Source organism: Staurois parvus, unplaced genomic scaffold (assembly GCF_062004578.1).
Source record: "Staurois parvus isolate SC_StPar_1 unplaced genomic scaffold, SC_StPar_1.0 ptg000848l, whole genome shotgun sequence".
NCBI lineage: Eukaryota > Metazoa > Chordata > Amphibia > Anura > Ranidae > Staurois > Staurois parvus.
Genome location: NW_028318644.1, coordinates 200,333 through 219,965, shown reverse-complemented (window position 1 = coordinate 219,965; position 19,633 = coordinate 200,333). Strand labels below are relative to the sequence as shown.

The window sequence follows — 19,633 nt, the reverse complement described above, 5'->3', positions numbered from 1 at the left end:
GCGGGGTCCGGGGAGAGCTGATACAGTGAGTGTGGGGTCCAGGGAGAGCGGATATAGTGAATGCAGGGTCCAGGGAGAGCGGATATACAGAATGGGGGGTCAGAGAGCAGATATAGTGAATGCGGGGTTCGGGAGAGTGGATACGGTGAATTCAGGGTCCAGGGAGAGCGGATATAGTGAATGTGGGGTCCGGGGAGAGCAGATATAGTGAATGCGGGGTCCGGGGAGAGTGGATACGGTGAATTCAGGGTCCAGGGAGAGCTGATATAGTGAATTTGAGGTCCGGGGAGAGCGGAAATAGTGAATGCAGGGTCCGGGGAGAGCGGGTATAGTGAATGTGGGGTCCGGGGAGAGCAGATATAGTGAATGCGGGGTCCGGGGAGAGTGGATACGGTGAATTCAGGGTCCAGGGAGAGCTGATATAGTGAATTTGAGGTCCGGGGAGAGCGGAAATAGTGAATGCAGGGTCCGGGGAGAGCGGATATAGTGAATGCGGGGTCCGGGGAGAGCAGATATACAGAATGGGGGGTCCGAGAGAGCGGATATAGTGAATGCGGGGTCCGGGGAGAGCGGATATAGTGAATGCGGGGTCCGGGGAGAGCTGATGCAGTGAGTGTGGGGTCCGGGGAGAGCGGATATAGTGAATGCAGGGTCCGGGGAGAGCGGATATACAGAATGGGGGGTCCGAGAGAGCAGATATAGTGAATGCAGGGTTCGGGAGAGTGGATACGGTGAATGCGGGGTCTGGGGAGAGCGGATATAGTGAATGCGGGGTTCGGGAGAGTGGATACGGGGAATGCGGGGTCTGGGGAGAGCGGATATAGGGAATGCGGGGTTCGGGGAGAGTGAATATAGGGAATGCGGGGTCCGGGGAGAGGGGATATAGTGAATGCGGGGTCCGGGGAGAGCGGATATAGTGAATGCGGGGTCCGGGGAGAGCGGATGTAGTGAATGCGGGGTCCGGGGAGAGCGGATATAGTAAATGCGGGGTCCGGGGAGAGTGGAAATGCGGGGTCCGACGAGAGCGGATATAGTGAATGCGGGGCCCGGGGAGAGGGGATATAGTGAATGCAGGGTCCGGGGAGAGGGGATACGGTGAATGCGGAGTCCGGGGAGAGCGGATACGGTGAATGCGGAGTCCGGGGAGAGTGGATGCAGTGAATGCGGGGTCTGGGGAGAGCGGATGCAGTGAATGCGGGGCCCGTTGAGAGAGCGGATACGGTAAATGCGGGGTCCGGGGAGAGTGGATGCAGTGAATGTGGGGTCTGGGGAGAGCGGATATAGTGAATGCAGGGTCCGGGGAGAGGGGATACGGTGAATGCGGAGTCCGGGGAGAGCGGATACGGTGAATGCGGAGTCCGGGGAGAGTGGATGCAGTGAATGCGGGGTCTGGGGAGAGCGGATGCAGTGAATGCGGGGCCCGTTGAGAGAGCGAATACGGTGAATGCGGGGTCCGGGGAGAGTGGATGCAGTGAATGTGGGGTCTGGGGAGAGCGGATATAGTGAATGCGGGGTCCGGGGAGAGGGGATACGGTGAATGCGGGGTCTGGGGAGAGCAGATATAGTGAATGCGGGGTCTGGGGAGAGGGGATACGGTGAATGCGGGGTCCGGGGAGAGCGGATACAGTGAATGCGGGGTCTGGGGAGAGCAGATATAGTGAATGCGGGGTCTGGGGAGAGCAGATATAGTGAATGCGGGGTCCGGGGAGAGCGGATGCAGTGAATGCGGGGTCTGGGGAGAGCGGATATAGTGAATGCGGGGTCCGGGGAGAGGGGATACGGTGAATGCGGGGTCCGGGGAGAGCGGATACGGTGAATGCAGGGTCCGGGGTTTAGTAACACTTTGGACCTGCAGAGTCGGCCTTCCCTCTGTTTTGCTGGTTTTTGTCACAATGGACACTTTGGCCAAATTATTATTTCTCTTTCAAACAATCCCTATCTAGGGAATTTGTATAGAAACTGCAACATAAAGCCAATAAATGTATCTGACATGTGAGGCCCCCAGAATTACATTTAGGCCCCAGTTAGAATATATTTGCACCACCACATCTAGCATATCCCCTGAGGAACCTCAATCTTCCACTCTGGTTGGAGCTGAATTTGGTTCCTCTACAAAATGTTAAACTAAAGGCAAAACGTTTAGTGTTGGATGGAGTGGAGAGGGATTAGACCCCCTGCCAGGTTTTATTGCTGTCTGCGCCCCTCTCAGAGAGATTCCCCTCTCTATTTGTCTCTTATTTGTCCTTATTGTAATCACAAAAAGTGAAAGAAAATCCCAAATTTCGGGTTGTCTCCAGAACAGGAATAGAGGGGAAATCTTCCAATGGGGACACTGGTTCTGGTGACATTGGACCAGGAAGTGAAAATAAATCTCCCTTATGGGACACAAAGAGCAAAAATCTGATGGGGGTTATAGCCCTCCCTTACTACATATAAAACTTTAGGCTCCCACACCTGCCATGTATTACACTTTGTGTTCATTTCTGAGTGGTGCTGGATTGTGTGCCGGTGGATGGGGTCAGAGGACCCTCGGGATGACAGATTCGTGGAGTTATCTACTCTCACCATTCACTTTTTCATATTAGGAGATCAGAGTGACCAGCGCCTGGCGCTTCACAACATTGCACGAATGGTCCGACCGGGAGGAATATTGATTATTGATCATAGAAACTATGACTACATCCTGAACACTGGCTGTGCTCCTCAGGGGAAGAACATTTACTACAAGGTGAGGAGCGCCTCCACAGGACTCATCTGGTATTACTCTTTCTGGTGACAGATATGTGGTTTCATGTCTCCACAGAGTGACTTGACCCAGGACATCTCTACCTCCGTCTTGTGGGTGAACAACAAAGCGCACATGGTGACACTGGATTACACAGTCCAGATACCGGCTTCAGAGGAGTCCCAGCCAGAAGTCAGGTACTGATTCTCATGATTGCTTTGTGGGACCAAACTTCCATTGCAAAGTGCTGATCCTTGTGTAAGATTTGGGAGCACTGACCAAGCATAGAGCCGGCCTTCATCTTGGATGTGTTGTAGGACTTCGCATTAGGACTGTAATTATTGTAAAAGTCTTTGGCTTGGTGTTGGTGTCAGAGTTTTCTAGTGTAAGAGTTGGTGTTTGGGTTTATGCTCCTTTTTGAGTTGAATTTGAAAATGTCAGATGGTCCAACCAGCCACAAATGGCTGTGCCGAAAACATGCCCTGATGTACCAGCCAAATGCCTGTATATAGGCAAACACACATCCTCTGGTGTCAGTGAATTCAATAATAACTCCCATCATTGGTGTCAGTGCTGCTGCAGTAATAACTCCTATCATTGGTGTCAGTGCTGCAGTAATAACTCTCATCATTGGTGTCAGTGCTGCAGTAATAACTCTTATCATCGGTGTCAGTGCTGCAGTAATAACTCTTATCATTGGTGTCAGTGCTGCAGTAATAACTCTCATCATTGGTGTCAGTGCTGCAGTAATAACTCTTATCATTGGTGTCAGTGCTGCAGTAATAACTCTTATCATTGGTGTCAGTGCTGCAGTAATAACTCTCATCATCGGTGTCAGTGCTGCGGTAATAACTCCCATCATTGGTGTCAGTGTTGCTGCAGTAATAACTCCTATCATTGGTGTAATAATAACTCCCATCATTGGTGTCAGTGCTGCTGCAGTAATAACTCCTATCATTGGTGTAATAATAACTCCTATCATTGGTGTCAGTGCTGCAGTAATAACTCTTATCATCGGTGTCAGTGCTGCAGTAATAACTCTTATCATTGGTGTCAGTGCTGCAGTAATAACTCTCATCATTGGTGTCAGTGCTGCAGTAATAACTCCTATCATTGGTGTCAGTGCTGCAGTAATAACTCTTATCATTGGTGTCAGTGCTGCAGTAATAACTCTCATCATCGGTGTCAGTGCTGCGGTAATAACTCCCATCATTGGTGTCAGTGTTGCTGCAGTAATAACTCCTATCATTGGTGTAATAATAACTCTCATCATTGGTGTCAGTGCTGCTGCAGTAATAACTCTTATCATTGGTGTCAGTGTTGCTGCAGTAATAACTCCTATCATTGGTGTAATAATAACTCCTATCATTGGTGTCAGTGCTGCAGTAATAACTTATCATTGGTGTCAGTGGGTGCAATAATAACTCCCATCATTGGTGTCAGTTCTGCTGCAGTAATAACTCCTATCATTGGTGTCAGTGCTTCAGAAATAACTCTCCAGGAGGACTGGCTGACAGACATAAACAATATTTATTTTATTTATTTATTACAGGTACTTCTATAGCGCTGTCAATTTACGTAGTGCTTTACATATATATTGTACATTCTCATCAGTCCCTAACCCTCAAGGGGTGTAGAATCTAAGGTCCCTAACTCACATTCATACATACACAGAATATAGGGCCAATTTTAGACAGGAGCCAATTAACCTACCAGCATGTCTTTGGAGTGTGGGAGGAAACTGGAGTACCCGGAGGAAACCCACGCAGGCACAGCGAGAACATGCAAACTCCAGGCAGGTGGTGCCGTGGCTGGGATTCGAACCAACAACCCAAGTACTGCCAGGCGGAAGTGCTAACCATTTAGCCACTGTGCTGCCCTACAATAGGTGACTCAATTAACAATGGGAATTCACCCCTAGGAGGCACACCATGTGGACATTACACAATGGGAGGAAGACACTTCACACCTAGACAGGATAGGCAAACACAGGTACACATTATACCAGTAAACACATAACATCTTATTAAACAGATTACACGTAACAGATGGAAGAGTTTAAGCAGTCAATGCTGGTTTGGCCACAGAGACACCAAATCTGTATCCGAGTCCTCCAGGTCTCAAAGTCTGTGTGTTTTGAGGAGACATGGACTCAAATCTGAACTAAAACTACTCCAAAGGTCCCCCCAAGGCGCACACCTCCCAAAGAATAGAGCCCCCTCAGATGTCAAGGCCATGGTCAATAGGCTAGCCTGCAGTCCCCTCTAACAGCCCTTGTCCCAGTTGGGTCTGTAACAATGATCCCACCATCTACACTGCACCCCGGCAGGACACAACTGACTAATTTAGGTTAGTCAATTATTCAGCTTAGTTGAAGCTTTTTTGTTCATTTATTGAACTGAAGAAGATGGCTGCCCACGGCCATATGTCTCTTCCTTCTGGACGCCCTAGTCACACACAGCCAGCTCTGCAGCGAGGTCTTCAGTAGTTCCCAGAAGTGCCAGCACAGGCTGCTTTTTCAGGCAATGAAGGGGTGATGGGAGACAGAGGTCAGTTGGTCTGACATTGGACCTTTCTAGTCAGTCTAGATAGTGACTTTCTGAAGGTGCGGGCCACTTTGGGAATTCACAGGAATAACAAGGCTGAAGACCCCGGGGTGGAACAATCAAAGGAGAGAGACAAACATGGCATTTCAGGAATGACAGGTACCATTTCAGCTAAAAAGTACACCCCCTACCCTTTCCTGGTATTTTTTACTTCATTTTTCAGTCACATACACTGGGGTCAATGGAGGTTTCTCCTGTGCCGCCATCATTACAATTTCACTGGATATTATGTATCTCATGCATCTTTGATAAATCCCGGATTTGTCAGTGTTGTTATCCTAAACTTTTGTTTCCACAGCAAATTCCGCTTGTCCTATTACCCTCACCGCCTGGATTCCTTTACTGCCCTTCTGCACGAGGCATTTGGGGGTCAGTGTGAGCACATGGTGTATGGAGACTTCCTGCCCTTCACCCCAGGCCAAGAGACAGATCCATGTTACTTCATACATGTGACAAAGAGGACGGCGTGAAGACCACAGAAGATAGGTGTCTTCTGACCATTTGGATCGAAAACATTAAATCATCTTTAAGCCTTTGAACTTCTAAGGGTCTCCCTTCCTAAATAATGAAATGTATGAGGTTCATGTCATGGCAATGAAGCTTCCTACTGAAAAGTACTCATTAAATCGACTTCTATATTGTTAATATTGTTATCTTGTCATGAAGATAGACAAAGCATTATGAATGAGGGTCACAGTAATGATATTATTGGGGTATTCCAATGAAGAAAAAAACAGCCAAGAGGGTCTGAGACTTCATTGGGGGTTTTGTACAATGTAGTGAGAAGAGCAAAGCATTTCAGCAGCTCACTGGCTCAGGTTAGGCTGCCCACAAACAGAGGGCTACCCCCCCCCCCCCCTTTTGGGTACCCAACAGGTTACCAGAAAAAAAAACGAACGTGTACCAATGGAAGGTGTGCCCCAGACCAAATTATAAGAGTCCAAAGTCATTTATTGGTTAACAGAAAAAACAGCCAAAATGTATTGAGGGCCAGAGACACCCATCCCCCCTTCAATCTGGACTTCAGTTAAAGTAGGAAACTTGAATGGACTCATTCCTAACCCATTACTATGACTATGGCCATTACAGTATGGACAGCACTTTAAAGCTCAACTCCAGCAATTAGAAAGAAATCCAACCTCATAGGGGGGCCCTGCAGGGTCTCTCCAGTGCTATGGATGGCCCCTCACAGCGTCTTCTTTAAGGTGCTCATGGGCGTAGTCACACCGCCACCATGCACAAGAGTCCAACATTGTATGTGATGACATCGAGGGAATTCCCAAAGACCAGAGCTTCAGGGAGAAGAAGACAGCTAGACATAGCAAGGGATAAGGTAAGTAATAATGCCTACTCCTGTATCCCCTAGACATAAAAGGAGAGTTAACTCTTGCAATGCAGGGGTGGTGCCTAAAATTAGCTCGCCTCTGTAGCCACAGGCATGAAAGATAAATTCATCTTCAAATTTCACATAACAAGCATTGAAAAGACAGCTCTTCTCCCACTATTTCTTCTGAAAGCCTACCAACCCTCTAATGTAAGCATCCAGCAGGTGTTTGACTATGTTAGAAAGTGACAGAAAGGGATCTTCGGGGATGCATTATTCTACAGTACCTGCAGCTACAGAGGTAGGTGAGGGTTTGTATTAAAGCTTGTTTACTACTTATTAAGAATATGATAAAAAAAAAGTGATGCCTACAGTCTGGGCACATGTGTAGTTTAGGATTGCACAGGAGCACATCTGTGTAGCTTTCACAACTTTTTTGGGTTTTGATGGAAAAAAATGTGAGACACCCCTCCTCCCTTATGTAGTCTAGAAGCTCAAAATAACCCCTGGAGGAGGCATGGAATATATTGGGTTCCTTCGGTCCTGCACCTGTGATGACCTGCTCTTTTTTTTTTTTATTTAAATATTTATTGATTTTTCAAATAAATACATATATACATCATCTTCACATAAAATTTACAAAACCATTACTTATTTCCCTTTCTTTAGCTATTTCCCACTCCCACTCAACTAATCCCCTTCCATCCCTCCCCCCCCAATCTACCCCTCTGCATTCCCCCACATCTTCCCTACTAAAGCAAGAGGAACATTCACATCATCACACACTATAGCTTCCTATATTTCCCCTTCAATCCAAATTCTTCCCATTTATTCCATTTCACATAATATACCCCCTTCTTGTCTTCATGCATATGGTAAAGTTTCTCCATCTTACAAATCTGATTCATTCTATCTACCCAATCTTCTTCCTTCGGCACCTCTATCTTACGCCAAAACGTGGGTATCAGACCCTTTGCTGCATTTAGATAGTACCATATACCCGATTCCTTATATTTTTTCATTGATAGCTCTGTACTATGTAAAAGACAAGTCTCTGGATCCAACCCAATATCAATCTCAGTAATCATCCCAATTAAATGAACTATTATCTTCCAAAATACTTGAATTTTTGGACAATCCCACCATATGTGACACACCGAGCCTATCTCTCCACACCCCCGCCAACACCCAGGTGAATTCTCCTCACTCATCTTATGTTCAACATTCGGTGTAATGTACCATCTTGTCAAACACTTATCATTTATTTCCACCTCTCGCATACTTATATTTTCGTGAGGTAATCTATATATTTTCTTCTGTTTATCCTCTTCTATCACAACCCCCAAGTCTCTTTCCCATTTTGCTATACACATTGGCTTTGTGTTTGTGTCTAATTCAGTGAGAATTTTATATATTTTAGCAGTACTGTGTATCCCATCTCCCCGTGATTCCAACAACCTCTCAAACAAATTTCAATCTTTTCTAGATCTTAAGGGTTTCGGAAGATTCCCCACAAAACCTTTTAATTGGTGATAACGCCATTCATATATCTTTGTGAAAATTTATCCCTTTTTTTTTTCCAAATCCTTAAATGATCTCAATTCCCCCTCCACCACTTTTGCTCTCAATTGGACATCCTCCTTCTTAAACCATTTACATGTGATCTCCTCTCTACCTGGAGGAAAAAACTCTGTGTTCCTTAGTGGCATTAATATAGAATTAAAATCCCACTTCATATATTTGTGCAAATTATCCCAAACTCTTAAAACATTTAAAGTATGTAAACTTGTACTATCTTTTAATCCTCTATATTGTGTTGGCACCCATATAATTTTACTCAAATTAGTTCCACTAAGCTCATTTTCAATTTTAACCCAGCTTTTCCCTTTTAAATAATCGCGCTGAAATTACTGCTTTGTAATATCTCTTAAAATCTGGTACTCCCAATCCACCCTTCTCTTTATTTCTACTTAGCAATTCATATGATGTTCTAGGTTTCTTATTCCTCCATATATATCTTGTTATCATTTTTTTATTGCCTTAAAGAAAACTTCTGGGAGTTTAATTGGGATCATTTGAAATCTATATAGTATTTTGGGTACAATTACCATTTTTATCCGGTTTATGTGTCCTATCCAAGACGGGTTTCCTCCTAATTTTTTTAATTCCTCCTTAATCTCATTTAACAGTGAAATATAAATTAATTTATACAAATACTGATATAAAATATCTAGGGGTAAAACTCACTGCTTCATATCTCTTTCTTTCCATATAAAGGGGAATTCCTTTTGTATCTTTTTTTTTTCACTTTTTGAAAGATTTATATTTAGAATCTCTGTTTTTGTTGGGTTAATTTTTAAGTTTGATAACTCCCCATATTCCTTCAGTGTCTTCATTAAATTTGCTAGTGTTATCCTGGGGTTTCCCACATAAAACAACAGGTCATCCCCAAAGGCAGCTATTTTGTGTTCTATAGCGTCTATCTGTATTCCCTTTACATTTATATTCTTCCTTATTGTTGACAACAAAGATTCCAATGACAAAACATACAACAATGGGGACAATGGACAGCCCTGTCTTGTTCCATTTGACAACCCAATAGTCTCTGACCTCTCCCCATTAACCATAATAACTGCGGAGGGCTACCTGTACAACTTTCCTATCCACTCTCTCATTCTAACTCCCATCCCCAGGACTTCCAGAGTGTCCATCATGAAGCCCCAATCAACTCTATCAAATGCCTTTTCGGCATCGATTGAAAGCACCACCACCAGAGTTTTTCCTTTTCTACTTTTCTGAATGAGCAACAGGGATCTCAACCCGTTGTCTCTACCCTCCCTCCCTGGAACAAAGCCCACCTGATCCACATGTATCCATTCGAGCATTAAATCTTTCAGCCTATTTGCTAAGACCTTTGTATATAGCTTAGTGTCTGTGTTCAGTAATGAAATAGGTCTATAACTAGAGCACTGAGAAGCATCTTTTCCTTCCTTATGGATAAGCACGACATGAGCCTTTAGGGATTCTCGCCTCATATCCATCCCTCCTCCCAAAGCATTCATGTATATCTTCAATTTGGCGCCAATAATTCACTATACTTTTTATAGTACCTCACAGTATAACCATCTGGCCCTGGGCTTTTCCCCGTCACCGTACTTTTTAATGCTACTTTTATTTCGTTTTATGTAATTTCTGAGTCTAGGGAATTCAGTTGTATTTCGCTTAATTTCGGTACACCCGCATTTTTTCGATATGTCCTTCTTTTTTCAATTTTCGCAGTTCCAGTGTCATAGGAGATAATATTATACAACTTACTATAATATTCCTTAAACACCTTAGCAATCTCTTTAGTTGAATGAACCAGTTCTCCCTTGGGAGTTTTTTTTTTTTATATATACCGTATTTTTCGCTCCATAAGAAGCACCTGACCATAAGACGCACCTAGGTTTTAGAGGCTGAAAACAGGAAAAAAAATATTCTGAACTAATGGACTGCAGACATAGTACAGGAGATGACCAGAGACTGCGGACACAGTACAGGAGATGACCAGAGACTGCGGACATAGTACAGGGGATGACCAGAGACTGCGGACAGCACAGGGATGACCAGAGACTGTGGACAGTACAGGAGATGACTGCTGACCTTTGGGGAGGGGGGGGAGCGGGTACCCGCTCTTACTTCCGCGGAGTTGTTTGACCTTACCTGTTCCACTATCTAGCCGCACGCTGTCTTCCCGTCTTCTGTAGTGTGGGCGGCTTGGTTTGACAGCTGGGTGCCCAGTGCGCATGAGCGAGAAGCGCTGCACTTTGTGATTGGTCAGGCGGCTTCTGGGACCTGTCATGTGTCCCAGGTGCCGCCTTACCATTCACAAAGCGCACTGCTTCTCGCGCATGCGCACTGGGCACCCGGCTGTCAAACCGAGCCGCCCACACTACAGAAGCCGGGAAGACAGGATAGAGGAACAGGTAAGGTCCCGCTGCAAAGCTGAGCGGCCGGCCCGGTATTCTGACACGGCAGCGGTGGAAATACCGGACCGGCCGCTCCATATTCGCTCCATAAGACGCACTGACATTTTCCCCCCTTTTTTGGGGGGAAAAAAGTGCGTCTTATGGAGCGAGAAATACGGTAGTTCCTATTTTTCTTTTTCCTCAGGGCTCTCATTAGGTACTTTCCTGGTCTATGTCCCCATCTATACCTCTCGCTTAACACTTTATCATAGGCTCTTCTCTTCTCCTCTTCCATCCAAATCTCTGGTTCTTCTTTCTTTTTTATTCTGCCTTATTTCTTTTGTTATTCTATTCTTGTGTATCTGTTCTAAATCAAATATTTCGTTTAAAAGCCCACTAATTTTCTTTCTTCTTTCTCTTTTTTGCCCCAATCGTGATCAGAATTCCTCTTATATAAGCTTTATGGGACTCCCACACTGTAGCTACCGACACGTCTCCTGTCTCGTTCTCCTTAAAAAATCGCTTAATCTCTTCCCCAATCTTCTGATCAGTATCTTTATCCAGGAGAAGTGCCTCATTCAACTTCCATCCTGAACCTCCTCTCCACCGCCTTGCCCACCCTAGTTTCATTGTGACAGGGGTGTGGTCCGAAAAAGACATTGCTTCTATTTCTACTTTAACCAAAAACTCAATAAGTTGATGATCTACCAATATATAATCCAATCTCGAATACATCTCATGTGCATTAGAGAAGAAAGTATAATCTCTATCATTCATATGCGTGATTCTCCAGATGTCCACCAGTTGGAACTCATGAATCACCTTCTTCAGTAATCTCAGTGACCTACACCCCTCTCTCTGCACAGAAGAGGTTGCATCCATTTGTGAATCCATACAGAAACTGAAATCTCAAGCCAATATCAAACGGCCTTTTTTAAAGTCTGTTAATTTTTTCAGTACACCTTTCAAAAATATCTCCGGCCTCTTATTTGGACAAAAAATATTAGCTACTGTACACTCAATTTCTCCCTTCTGGATCTGTCTTTCTGTCCTCCAACTAAAACCTTATATTCTTTGCAACCCCTATTGCTACTCCCTTTGTTCTCTTAGTCGGGGAATCCACGTAGTACCATGTTGGATAACCTTTAGAATTCAACTTAACATTTGACTCTCTCTCAAAATGTGGCTCCTGCAAGAAAACCACAGAAGATGCTCTATGTTGTAGCTCTTTAAATAACCTAAATCTTTTCCCAGGACAATTCAACCCCTTTACATTATAAGTTATAAACTGTATTTCTTCCATCCTTTTTAGATCTCTCTTCTTCTCCATCTCCTCTCTTCCTCTTTCCTTGCTTTTATAACTCCTCCAATCATGCAGAGTGTTAGCCCTAATACTCCTCCCACCCTCCCTCCTATCCCACCCATCCCCCCCCAAACGACCCTTCCCATTTTTAGGCTTCTAATTTGCCTACTAATCATTTGTGGGCCTAGCCCCACCTTTGATTCAAACCTTGGGGTTAAACTCCGCCCATGTACGGCTCTCCCTCCCTCCAACCTCCCCAATTACCCTCTATCTATCTAATTAACTCAATAGGTTGCCACCAACCCTTAAGAACTGAAATCTAGAGGGTATACTGTAAGGAAGGAGAGGGAGAGAAAAAAAATAAATAAAAACCCCTTCCTCCTCCTTACTTTCCCCCCCTAATAAACTGCCAGTACTCTTTTCCCATAGCTCCTATTTCTCTAACTTCTTCTTCCCATCCAGCAATCTCCACTCTTTGCAAGTCAAGTCTATCACAGAAGTCTCTCAAGTCCTCAGGGAATCTCAGATAAGCTGTAACTCCATTCTTCCATCCAATTGGGCACACTGGGGTCCCCCATCTATAATGCACGTTCTGTTTTCTCATCTGCTCTAACAGGGGTTTCAAGGATCTCCTTCTCCACAAAGTCTAAGGTGTTAAGTCCGCAAAAATCTGAATGTCTATTACTCCATACTTAATAATTGTTCTTCCTTTCATCTTCCTCCAAATCTCTTCTTTATCCCCATACTTATGGAATTGAACAATTATATCTCTCGGTTTTTCCTTCCCATTGCCTTGTTGAAACTTTCCTATTCTAAAGACACCGTCCAATTTAATCAACTCTGTGTCAGGTCTGTCCATTATGGAGTTTAAGATTTTACAAACTAATTCTTGTAGTTCTTCCCCTTTTGAAATCTCTGGGACTCCACTTATCCTAAGATTATGCCTCCTGTCCCTGTTTTCATGTACCTCTATCTTATAAAGCAACTTCTTCTGAACTTTCCCAATGTTAGTTATCCTCTTTTCTAATTTGGATTTGTTTTGGGCCTGATTTTTAACTTTCTCCTCCGTTTCTTCCACTCTCAATAACAGCTGCCCCAAATCATTCCGTATGGTTGCCATTTCTTGCTTTATTGTTTTCTCCAGATTTTTAAACATTTCTGCCATCTCTTTTTTATTCGGTACTTGTAGTTCACTTTCCGGTTCTTTCATCTCCATATTTCCTATCATTTGTTGACTACTACTAATCATACCCAGCGATGGTCTAGGACTGTTTTCCAAACTAATTTCCATTTCACCTTTTTCGTTTACACCTTGGGACCTTTCTGGGGTCACATTTCCCTGGGACGTATATTTTTTGATCGTTCCAGTTTGGGACCCTTTGAGCCCACTTACTTCAGCACTTTTGTTCTTCATATCTTCTGTGAGTCTTATTCTCTTCTAAAAGCTCAGGATAAGTAAGTGTTAAATTTATATACTGGGAACTCAGACTTGACTTATTATTTGTCCATTTACACTCATTTCTAGATCACTTAGTCCTCTTTTCTTTTCCACTCCTTCATGACTCCTGGGAATCCCCCCTTCTCTCCTTCACCCCCTGCTCCTCTATACAGCACCATGCAATATATAGCCTCTAGCAAGCCCCAGCCGCTCTCAACCTCCTCTCTTTTCTTGCGAGGCGGCTCCGGGCTGCAGATGTCAGTCTTTCCGTAAAAGTTCAGTCCTTAGGGGGATTCCTCTGGGTCTCCTCTTTTCTTTTATACCCCGTTTTAAGAGGGGTCCGGCCAGGGAAAACAGACTGGGACACAAGGCTTGACTCCCATCCGGGGAACAAGCTGGTAAACGAGCTGGGGAGCGGACCGGCGTCTCCTTCCTTCCTCGGAACGCCGGCCGGCTTTTTCTCCCAGTGCTCCTTCGCGGCTGACCATGTGGTCACTCCGCGTCACCTCGTCTCCCGGCAACCCGACACTCTGTCCTGGTGATGACCTGCTCTTACCTGGACCCAAGACTACTCCAATACCCCTTAAATGGTTTAAAAGACCTGTGAGACAGAAGGATTTTCTAGAAGGCAGTTTTGATGTCAATACATTTTCAGTGATAATATGAGAAAAAAAAGCGCCACAAACTAAATCGAACAAAAGCTGCACTCCTTACCAAAAAAAGGTAAAAATGTGAATAAATCAAAGAGTGCGCTAAATGTAAGTAAATACAAAAATTATTAGTTTAAAATAATGATGTCCGTGATAGAAAAAATTTTATATAAAAGTCCATCCACCATAACAAAGTAATTAAATAGTTCTGAAATCTTGTATAAATCCACCACCGAATGAAATGGTTACACTCACCAGAGCTCCATGCTGACCAGATTATAAGTCGGCAAAGATCGCGTTTGCTCTGGGAGCGATGATCAGCAGAAGTAATCCAAACTGGGAGCAATATTCTGCAAGCAGTCAGTCAGCACAATATGGAATAGCCTTAACAGCAGGTAGTCATCACGTCTCCATCACGTCTCCATACCATAAATCATGTTCGGGGAATCAAAAAAGGAAATCATGGTGCAGTACGTTTAAAACCAAAATGTTTTATTAAAACGTCAGAAATGCACTCACAAACAGGGTGTCTAGCTGACACCAGCAATAACAGCCTCAAGAAAACAGGGATGAGCCTCGCTCACCGCAATATCACAGCCGACAGTCTACGAGGAGCGTCCAGATGTCACATCCAAAAGAAGCCTTCCTCTTCACCCAGCTGCACTGAGGGTATCTCTGGGCAAGTGATTCCAAGATCAAGCGCAGCCTTTTTCAACCAGGGTGCCTTGAGGTTTCTTAAGGGGTGCCTTGAGGTTTCTTCAAGGGTGCCTTGGCAAAATGTCTAAAACTTGCCCAAAATTTGTATACAAGCCAGCGGGTGGAACCAGCTTGCCTTTTAGTTACACAAAGCCACAGGTTTTCATTGTGCACCATTACAACCTTCTAGTTGTTGGCATCCCAACAACCAATGACATCATCAGTTGCTAAAGAGGATGTCGGTTGCCTGCACAGCATCCTTGTTTGACCCTCCCCCACCCCTCTCTGTCGGTGCTGGGTTCACATTAGCTCCGTGATGGAGAAAAACTGAGGGAGAAGAGAAACAATGGAATACTAGTCAGTACCAGTGTACAAAAGCGTATTTACTTTGGAAGAATAAATCACCTCTAACGTTGGGGGTCCTACATGTGTGGATGTTTCTGCATTACATAAAGCTATTAGAATAGTTTTTTACATTCTAGAATGGGGTGCCTTGACATTGTCCATAATTTTAAAGGGTGCCTTGACTGAAAAAAAGGTTGAGAAATGCTGATCTACCAATTAAGTAGTTCTGGCTGACAAATAGTTGGGTCTTGCACCTGATTGCCCTCTCCCTTCATCTGGCCCAGTGGGTGTAGAAGTACTCGCACTGTCCTGCCCTGTCAGCACGGTGGGTTGGTAGCTGCATTCAGGCCGCTTACGCTAGTCTGGCGTCTTCCACAGGATTGTCCTCCCTAAGAGACCTTTGGTCAGAGGAGATCATTTGTCAGAGCCCTGGTCCGAACCTGGGCCTTCTGCGGTGAGAGGTAATGTTTCTTCTCACTGTGCCACCTGGAATGCTGGACAGCTCCCTTGACAATTAGTTGGATGATCCTACCTTGTCCCTGCTTATCTTGAACCTTGAACCCCTTGCTCCTCCCATGAACTTCCTGATAAAAGCCATGTCTCTGCATGTCCTGTTTGCCAGATTATTGTGTGTTCTCCAGCCAATATCCCGCTTGTCTCTCCTGCTGCCGTCTATACCTTCCCTACCGACCTTTGGCTTGTTCCTGGACTACGATTTTGCCTCATCCTCATCTACTACCATTGGTTGGCTTGTTGTCTGACTCTGCTTCTACTTGATCCCTAACTTGTTCGATCGGTTACCGGCTTGCTCATTCCCTGGCGGGGTGATCCTGAGATCTGCGACCTACCAACACGCAGCCAAATCCATCTCCACCATTAGGAGCTCTGGGGAAAACCAGTTAGTGCTTAGACCCCGCACCTCAGATGAGCCTGCGTCCTTTCCCACGGTGACCCACCTGTGTACCTATCCTGCTGGTTTCAGGTAAGCCTTAACTCTGCTATAGCAACTGGTCTCTGAACCTGACCCAGACCGTGACAGAATAATCTGGCCCAAACATGGAGGCCGCTATAGCAAACGTTGTGGCTTCTCTTAGGCAGCAAATTGCTGAGCTGCAGGAATTCGGGGTTACCCATCAAGAAAAAAGTTGCCAAACTAGAAAGCATAGTGGATAGGTAACGGAGAGATTCAGACTCTGCAGAGACAACTGCTGAACCGAGATGATACCAACTCACATATGCCCCAGCCCCATCCATCTAAGTTTAATGGAGACCGCCGCCACTACAGGGGTTTCCTTAATCAATGTCATATATATTTCCAAATGTACCCCGCTGAGTTTCCTTCAGAGAAAAAGAAGGTAATGTTTATTATTGGGCTTCTGACTGGGGAAGCTCTAGCTTGGGCCTCCCCTTATATAGAGCAAAACCATGGCATTCTGAATAATCTTGATACCTTTTTGACCGCGATGAATCAGGTTTTTGATGATCCCAACTGTTGTGCTACTGCCGAAGCAAAGTTCCATAGTCTGCGGCAGGGTAGACGCTCGGTCGCTGAACACACAACCGAGTTCAGAGGTAGGATCGCAGATACCACTTGGAACCCTGCAGCACAAAAAAGCCAGTTCCCCCAAGGGCTTTCTGAACAGGTAAAGGATGAGCTTGCTAGAGTAGATATTCCTAATGATCTTGAGGAATTCATCCAATTATGTATCAGAATCGATCAAAGACTTACGGAAAGGAGGAAGGAGAGGCTGGGAATGTTTGGAGGTAATAGAGACATGCATCTCTCTGCTAGTCCATTTGTTCAGCAGGATTCAAGAGTCTCTCTGGGTTCTAACACTCCTGAGCCTATGCAGGTTGATGCCATCAAGAGATCCATTTCCATTCTGAAGAGAGAAGACGTTCAGAGAACTTGTGTCTATATTGGGGGGATTCTGGTCATTATGCAATTAATTGTCCTACCAAGGTTAGAAGAACTATTGCTGTGACTGATGTGATTGGCCGGAACACATAAACTCCATAAGCCAGTCTGTCTCCCCACTGATTCCTGAAGAGAATAAAGTGAACTCTCTGCTCTCTCATTTGTTATCCCCATTAAACTTGTATCTGAGGGCCGTGAAATCTCCTGCTCAGCTATGCTGGACTCCGGGGCGGGGGGGACTTTATGGATATAGAAATTGCCCACAGCAATAATATTCAAGCCAGAAATACATTTCCCCCTATTGATATGGAGACAGTTGATGGGTCACCCTTATCTTCAGGACCTGTTACCCATAAAACGGTTCCCCTGGTACTGCTGTTTGAGGCTGACCATTGTGAGACTTTCAGCTGATTACGTCACCCAAGTTTCCCATCATCCTGGGCATTCCTTGGTTCTCCACTCACAATCCCTCCATCAACTGGGGAGCACGGACTATAGATTTTGCATTCCCCCCCCCCCCCCCCGTGAAAAATATTGCAAAAAACTTTGCCGACCAAGTTCGTCACTTGCAAAGGAATTGCAAAGTGATATAGTGGCTATCCAGTCATTTGACAATTTGCCCCCACAATACCATGAATTCCGGGATGTCTGTGACAAGAAAAATCCTTCTTTCCAGAATTCTGCCTGTAGGTAGGCTCCCCTCCCTGGGACCCCCTCCCAGGCTCCACACTCTACCCTTCTCTCAGTCCATCTGTCTCCCCTGCTGCTCAGGCTCTGCCACATTTAAGGGCTGTACTTGGTCACCATGCCCAGGCTTCTGCCTGGAGATTGGCCAAGTTCCCTTATACGTGCAGATCTAGGCTTCCTCCCCACCTCCACCCCTCTTCTGGAAAGTTCCTCCTGTTTCTGGAAGGGTGGGAGGGCTCCAGAAGCCCTGACCTCTACAGCCGCCTATTTAGTGTCAGGGGCTTTGATTGGCATTCAGAGAGCTTTATAAAAGTGTGCCCAATGTCACAGATTGAAGCCAGTGTAAATAAGGTGGCCACCTCAGCTCCGAGGAAAGGGACTCGTCCCCGAAACGCGTCAGCCATTTGACCGCACTGACAGTTGGAACACCTTGCTTGCCGTTGGCCATCTTCTTAATGCAAGTGCTTTATAGATGTGTGCGCCACCTGTTTATTCTTTATCGAGCCTCACCCCCCCCCCCCCCCCCCCGTATGGGACTGAAGATTGTGGTGAGCTTATGATTTAGCTTCTGAGACCAGCTTTTGGGACTGTTTATAGACTTTTGATGAAGTAAGCTGTCTTTTGTTTTTCATGAACCAAATAAATGAACTGTTTTGCTTTTACCAAACTGGCTGGCGGTCGTTCCCGAGCTACCCCGTATCACAGTAAGGCTGGCCATAGATGGGCCGTTTATCGGCCAAATTGTCGGCCGATAAACGAAAAATCGGTCGTTGCTGCCACAGATGCTGCCACCAATGCTTACGAAAAACGGCCGTTTTTCGTGGATTTTCCAGCATGACCGATAAAAAGAAATGAGAAGATCCGCAAAAAACGTCCGACGGCATTGCCCCACTAACGGCGTGAATATCGGCCAATTTTCGGCCGATAAACGACCCGTCTATGGCCTGCATAAGTAAAGGACTGCAGTTTGGAGACCAGTGGTTTAGGAGAATGCAGAGTCTTTTAGCTGCATAAATGACTGAAACTCCACCTTCATAGTGGTGATCTTCTCCATCTCTGCTGCTCCAGCCTTACCTGATTCATTTTCACCAATATTCACCTTGTGAGAGAAATCTCTGGTTGGTTGAGGGCCATGGTCCAGGATGGAGTGTCTCTGCCATACATGCTTCTTAGGGTTAGCAGGGGAGGGGTTGGCTCCCTGCAGTCCAGCTGTAGTGCAGTAGATGAGGCGTTAATGGCTGGACTCCCGTTACCCCTGAAAATAATGGGCATCCAACCAGGAGGCCAGAGATTTGTATCACCTACTTGTGTCCTGACACCCCCTGCGAGGGGGACCTTTGATGATGAGCTCCTTATAAACCCCCCAACTAAGAGCGGGTGACTACATCCCTCACAGAAGAGCCAACAGGGCCGCCATCACCAATGGACAATAAAAGATGGATTCCCATATATAAAGGAGTTCCCCCAGGACTGCTGGAGCACCCCAATATGCTAAAGGAGTCTCATATATAGAAGAGATCCCCCAGGACTGCTGGAGCACCCCAATACTGTATGTTAAAGGGGGTCCCATATATAGAGGATATCCCCCCAGAACTGCTGGAGTACCCCAAAATGTTAAAGGGAGTTGTGACGGAATGCCTGTCACCCTGATTGGGTGATTCCATCAGAGAACTGCTTCCTCACCACTGGGACACAGGACCAAGGTTTTATAGCCGGGCATTGCACCCAAGTCTAGGTGAGACTAACTTAGATGCCAAACTGGAACTCTTTGTGTTCAATAACAGAAAACAGATTTTTATACACTCCAGAAATAGGGGCAGTCCCCTCATGAACAATAACACAAATATAAACATCCCATGCAGATTAGGTAAGATCTTGATCACAACAGTACAGCCAACAGCAATCATCTAATTAACAGGCGGGCACCTAGAAAAGCCAGGGAGCCCACCCCAGACAGCCCGGCACCTCCACCCCTGAATATACAAAGCCCATGA

General features: G+C 45.4%; 1 protein-coding gene across 4 annotated transcripts in view; it reads left to right on the top strand.

Moving 5' to 3' along the window:
- Positions 1-19,633, top strand: part of GNMT (glycine N-methyltransferase) — a 122,785-nt gene that overhangs the window by 45,563 nt on the left and 57,589 nt on the right. For 3 of the 4 annotated variants that reach the window (XM_089655552.1, XM_089655555.1, XM_089655554.1), the window contains exons 4-5: positions 2,586-2,728; positions 2,804-2,922. In XM_089655552.1, the coding sequence (XP_089511678.1) occupies positions 2,586-2,728; positions 2,804-2,922 (262 nt within the window). Of the gene's footprint in view, positions 1-2,585; positions 2,729-2,803; positions 2,923-5,629; positions 5,977-19,633 lie in introns of those variants that run through there. The other variant, XM_089655553.1, reaches the window with a different exon arrangement.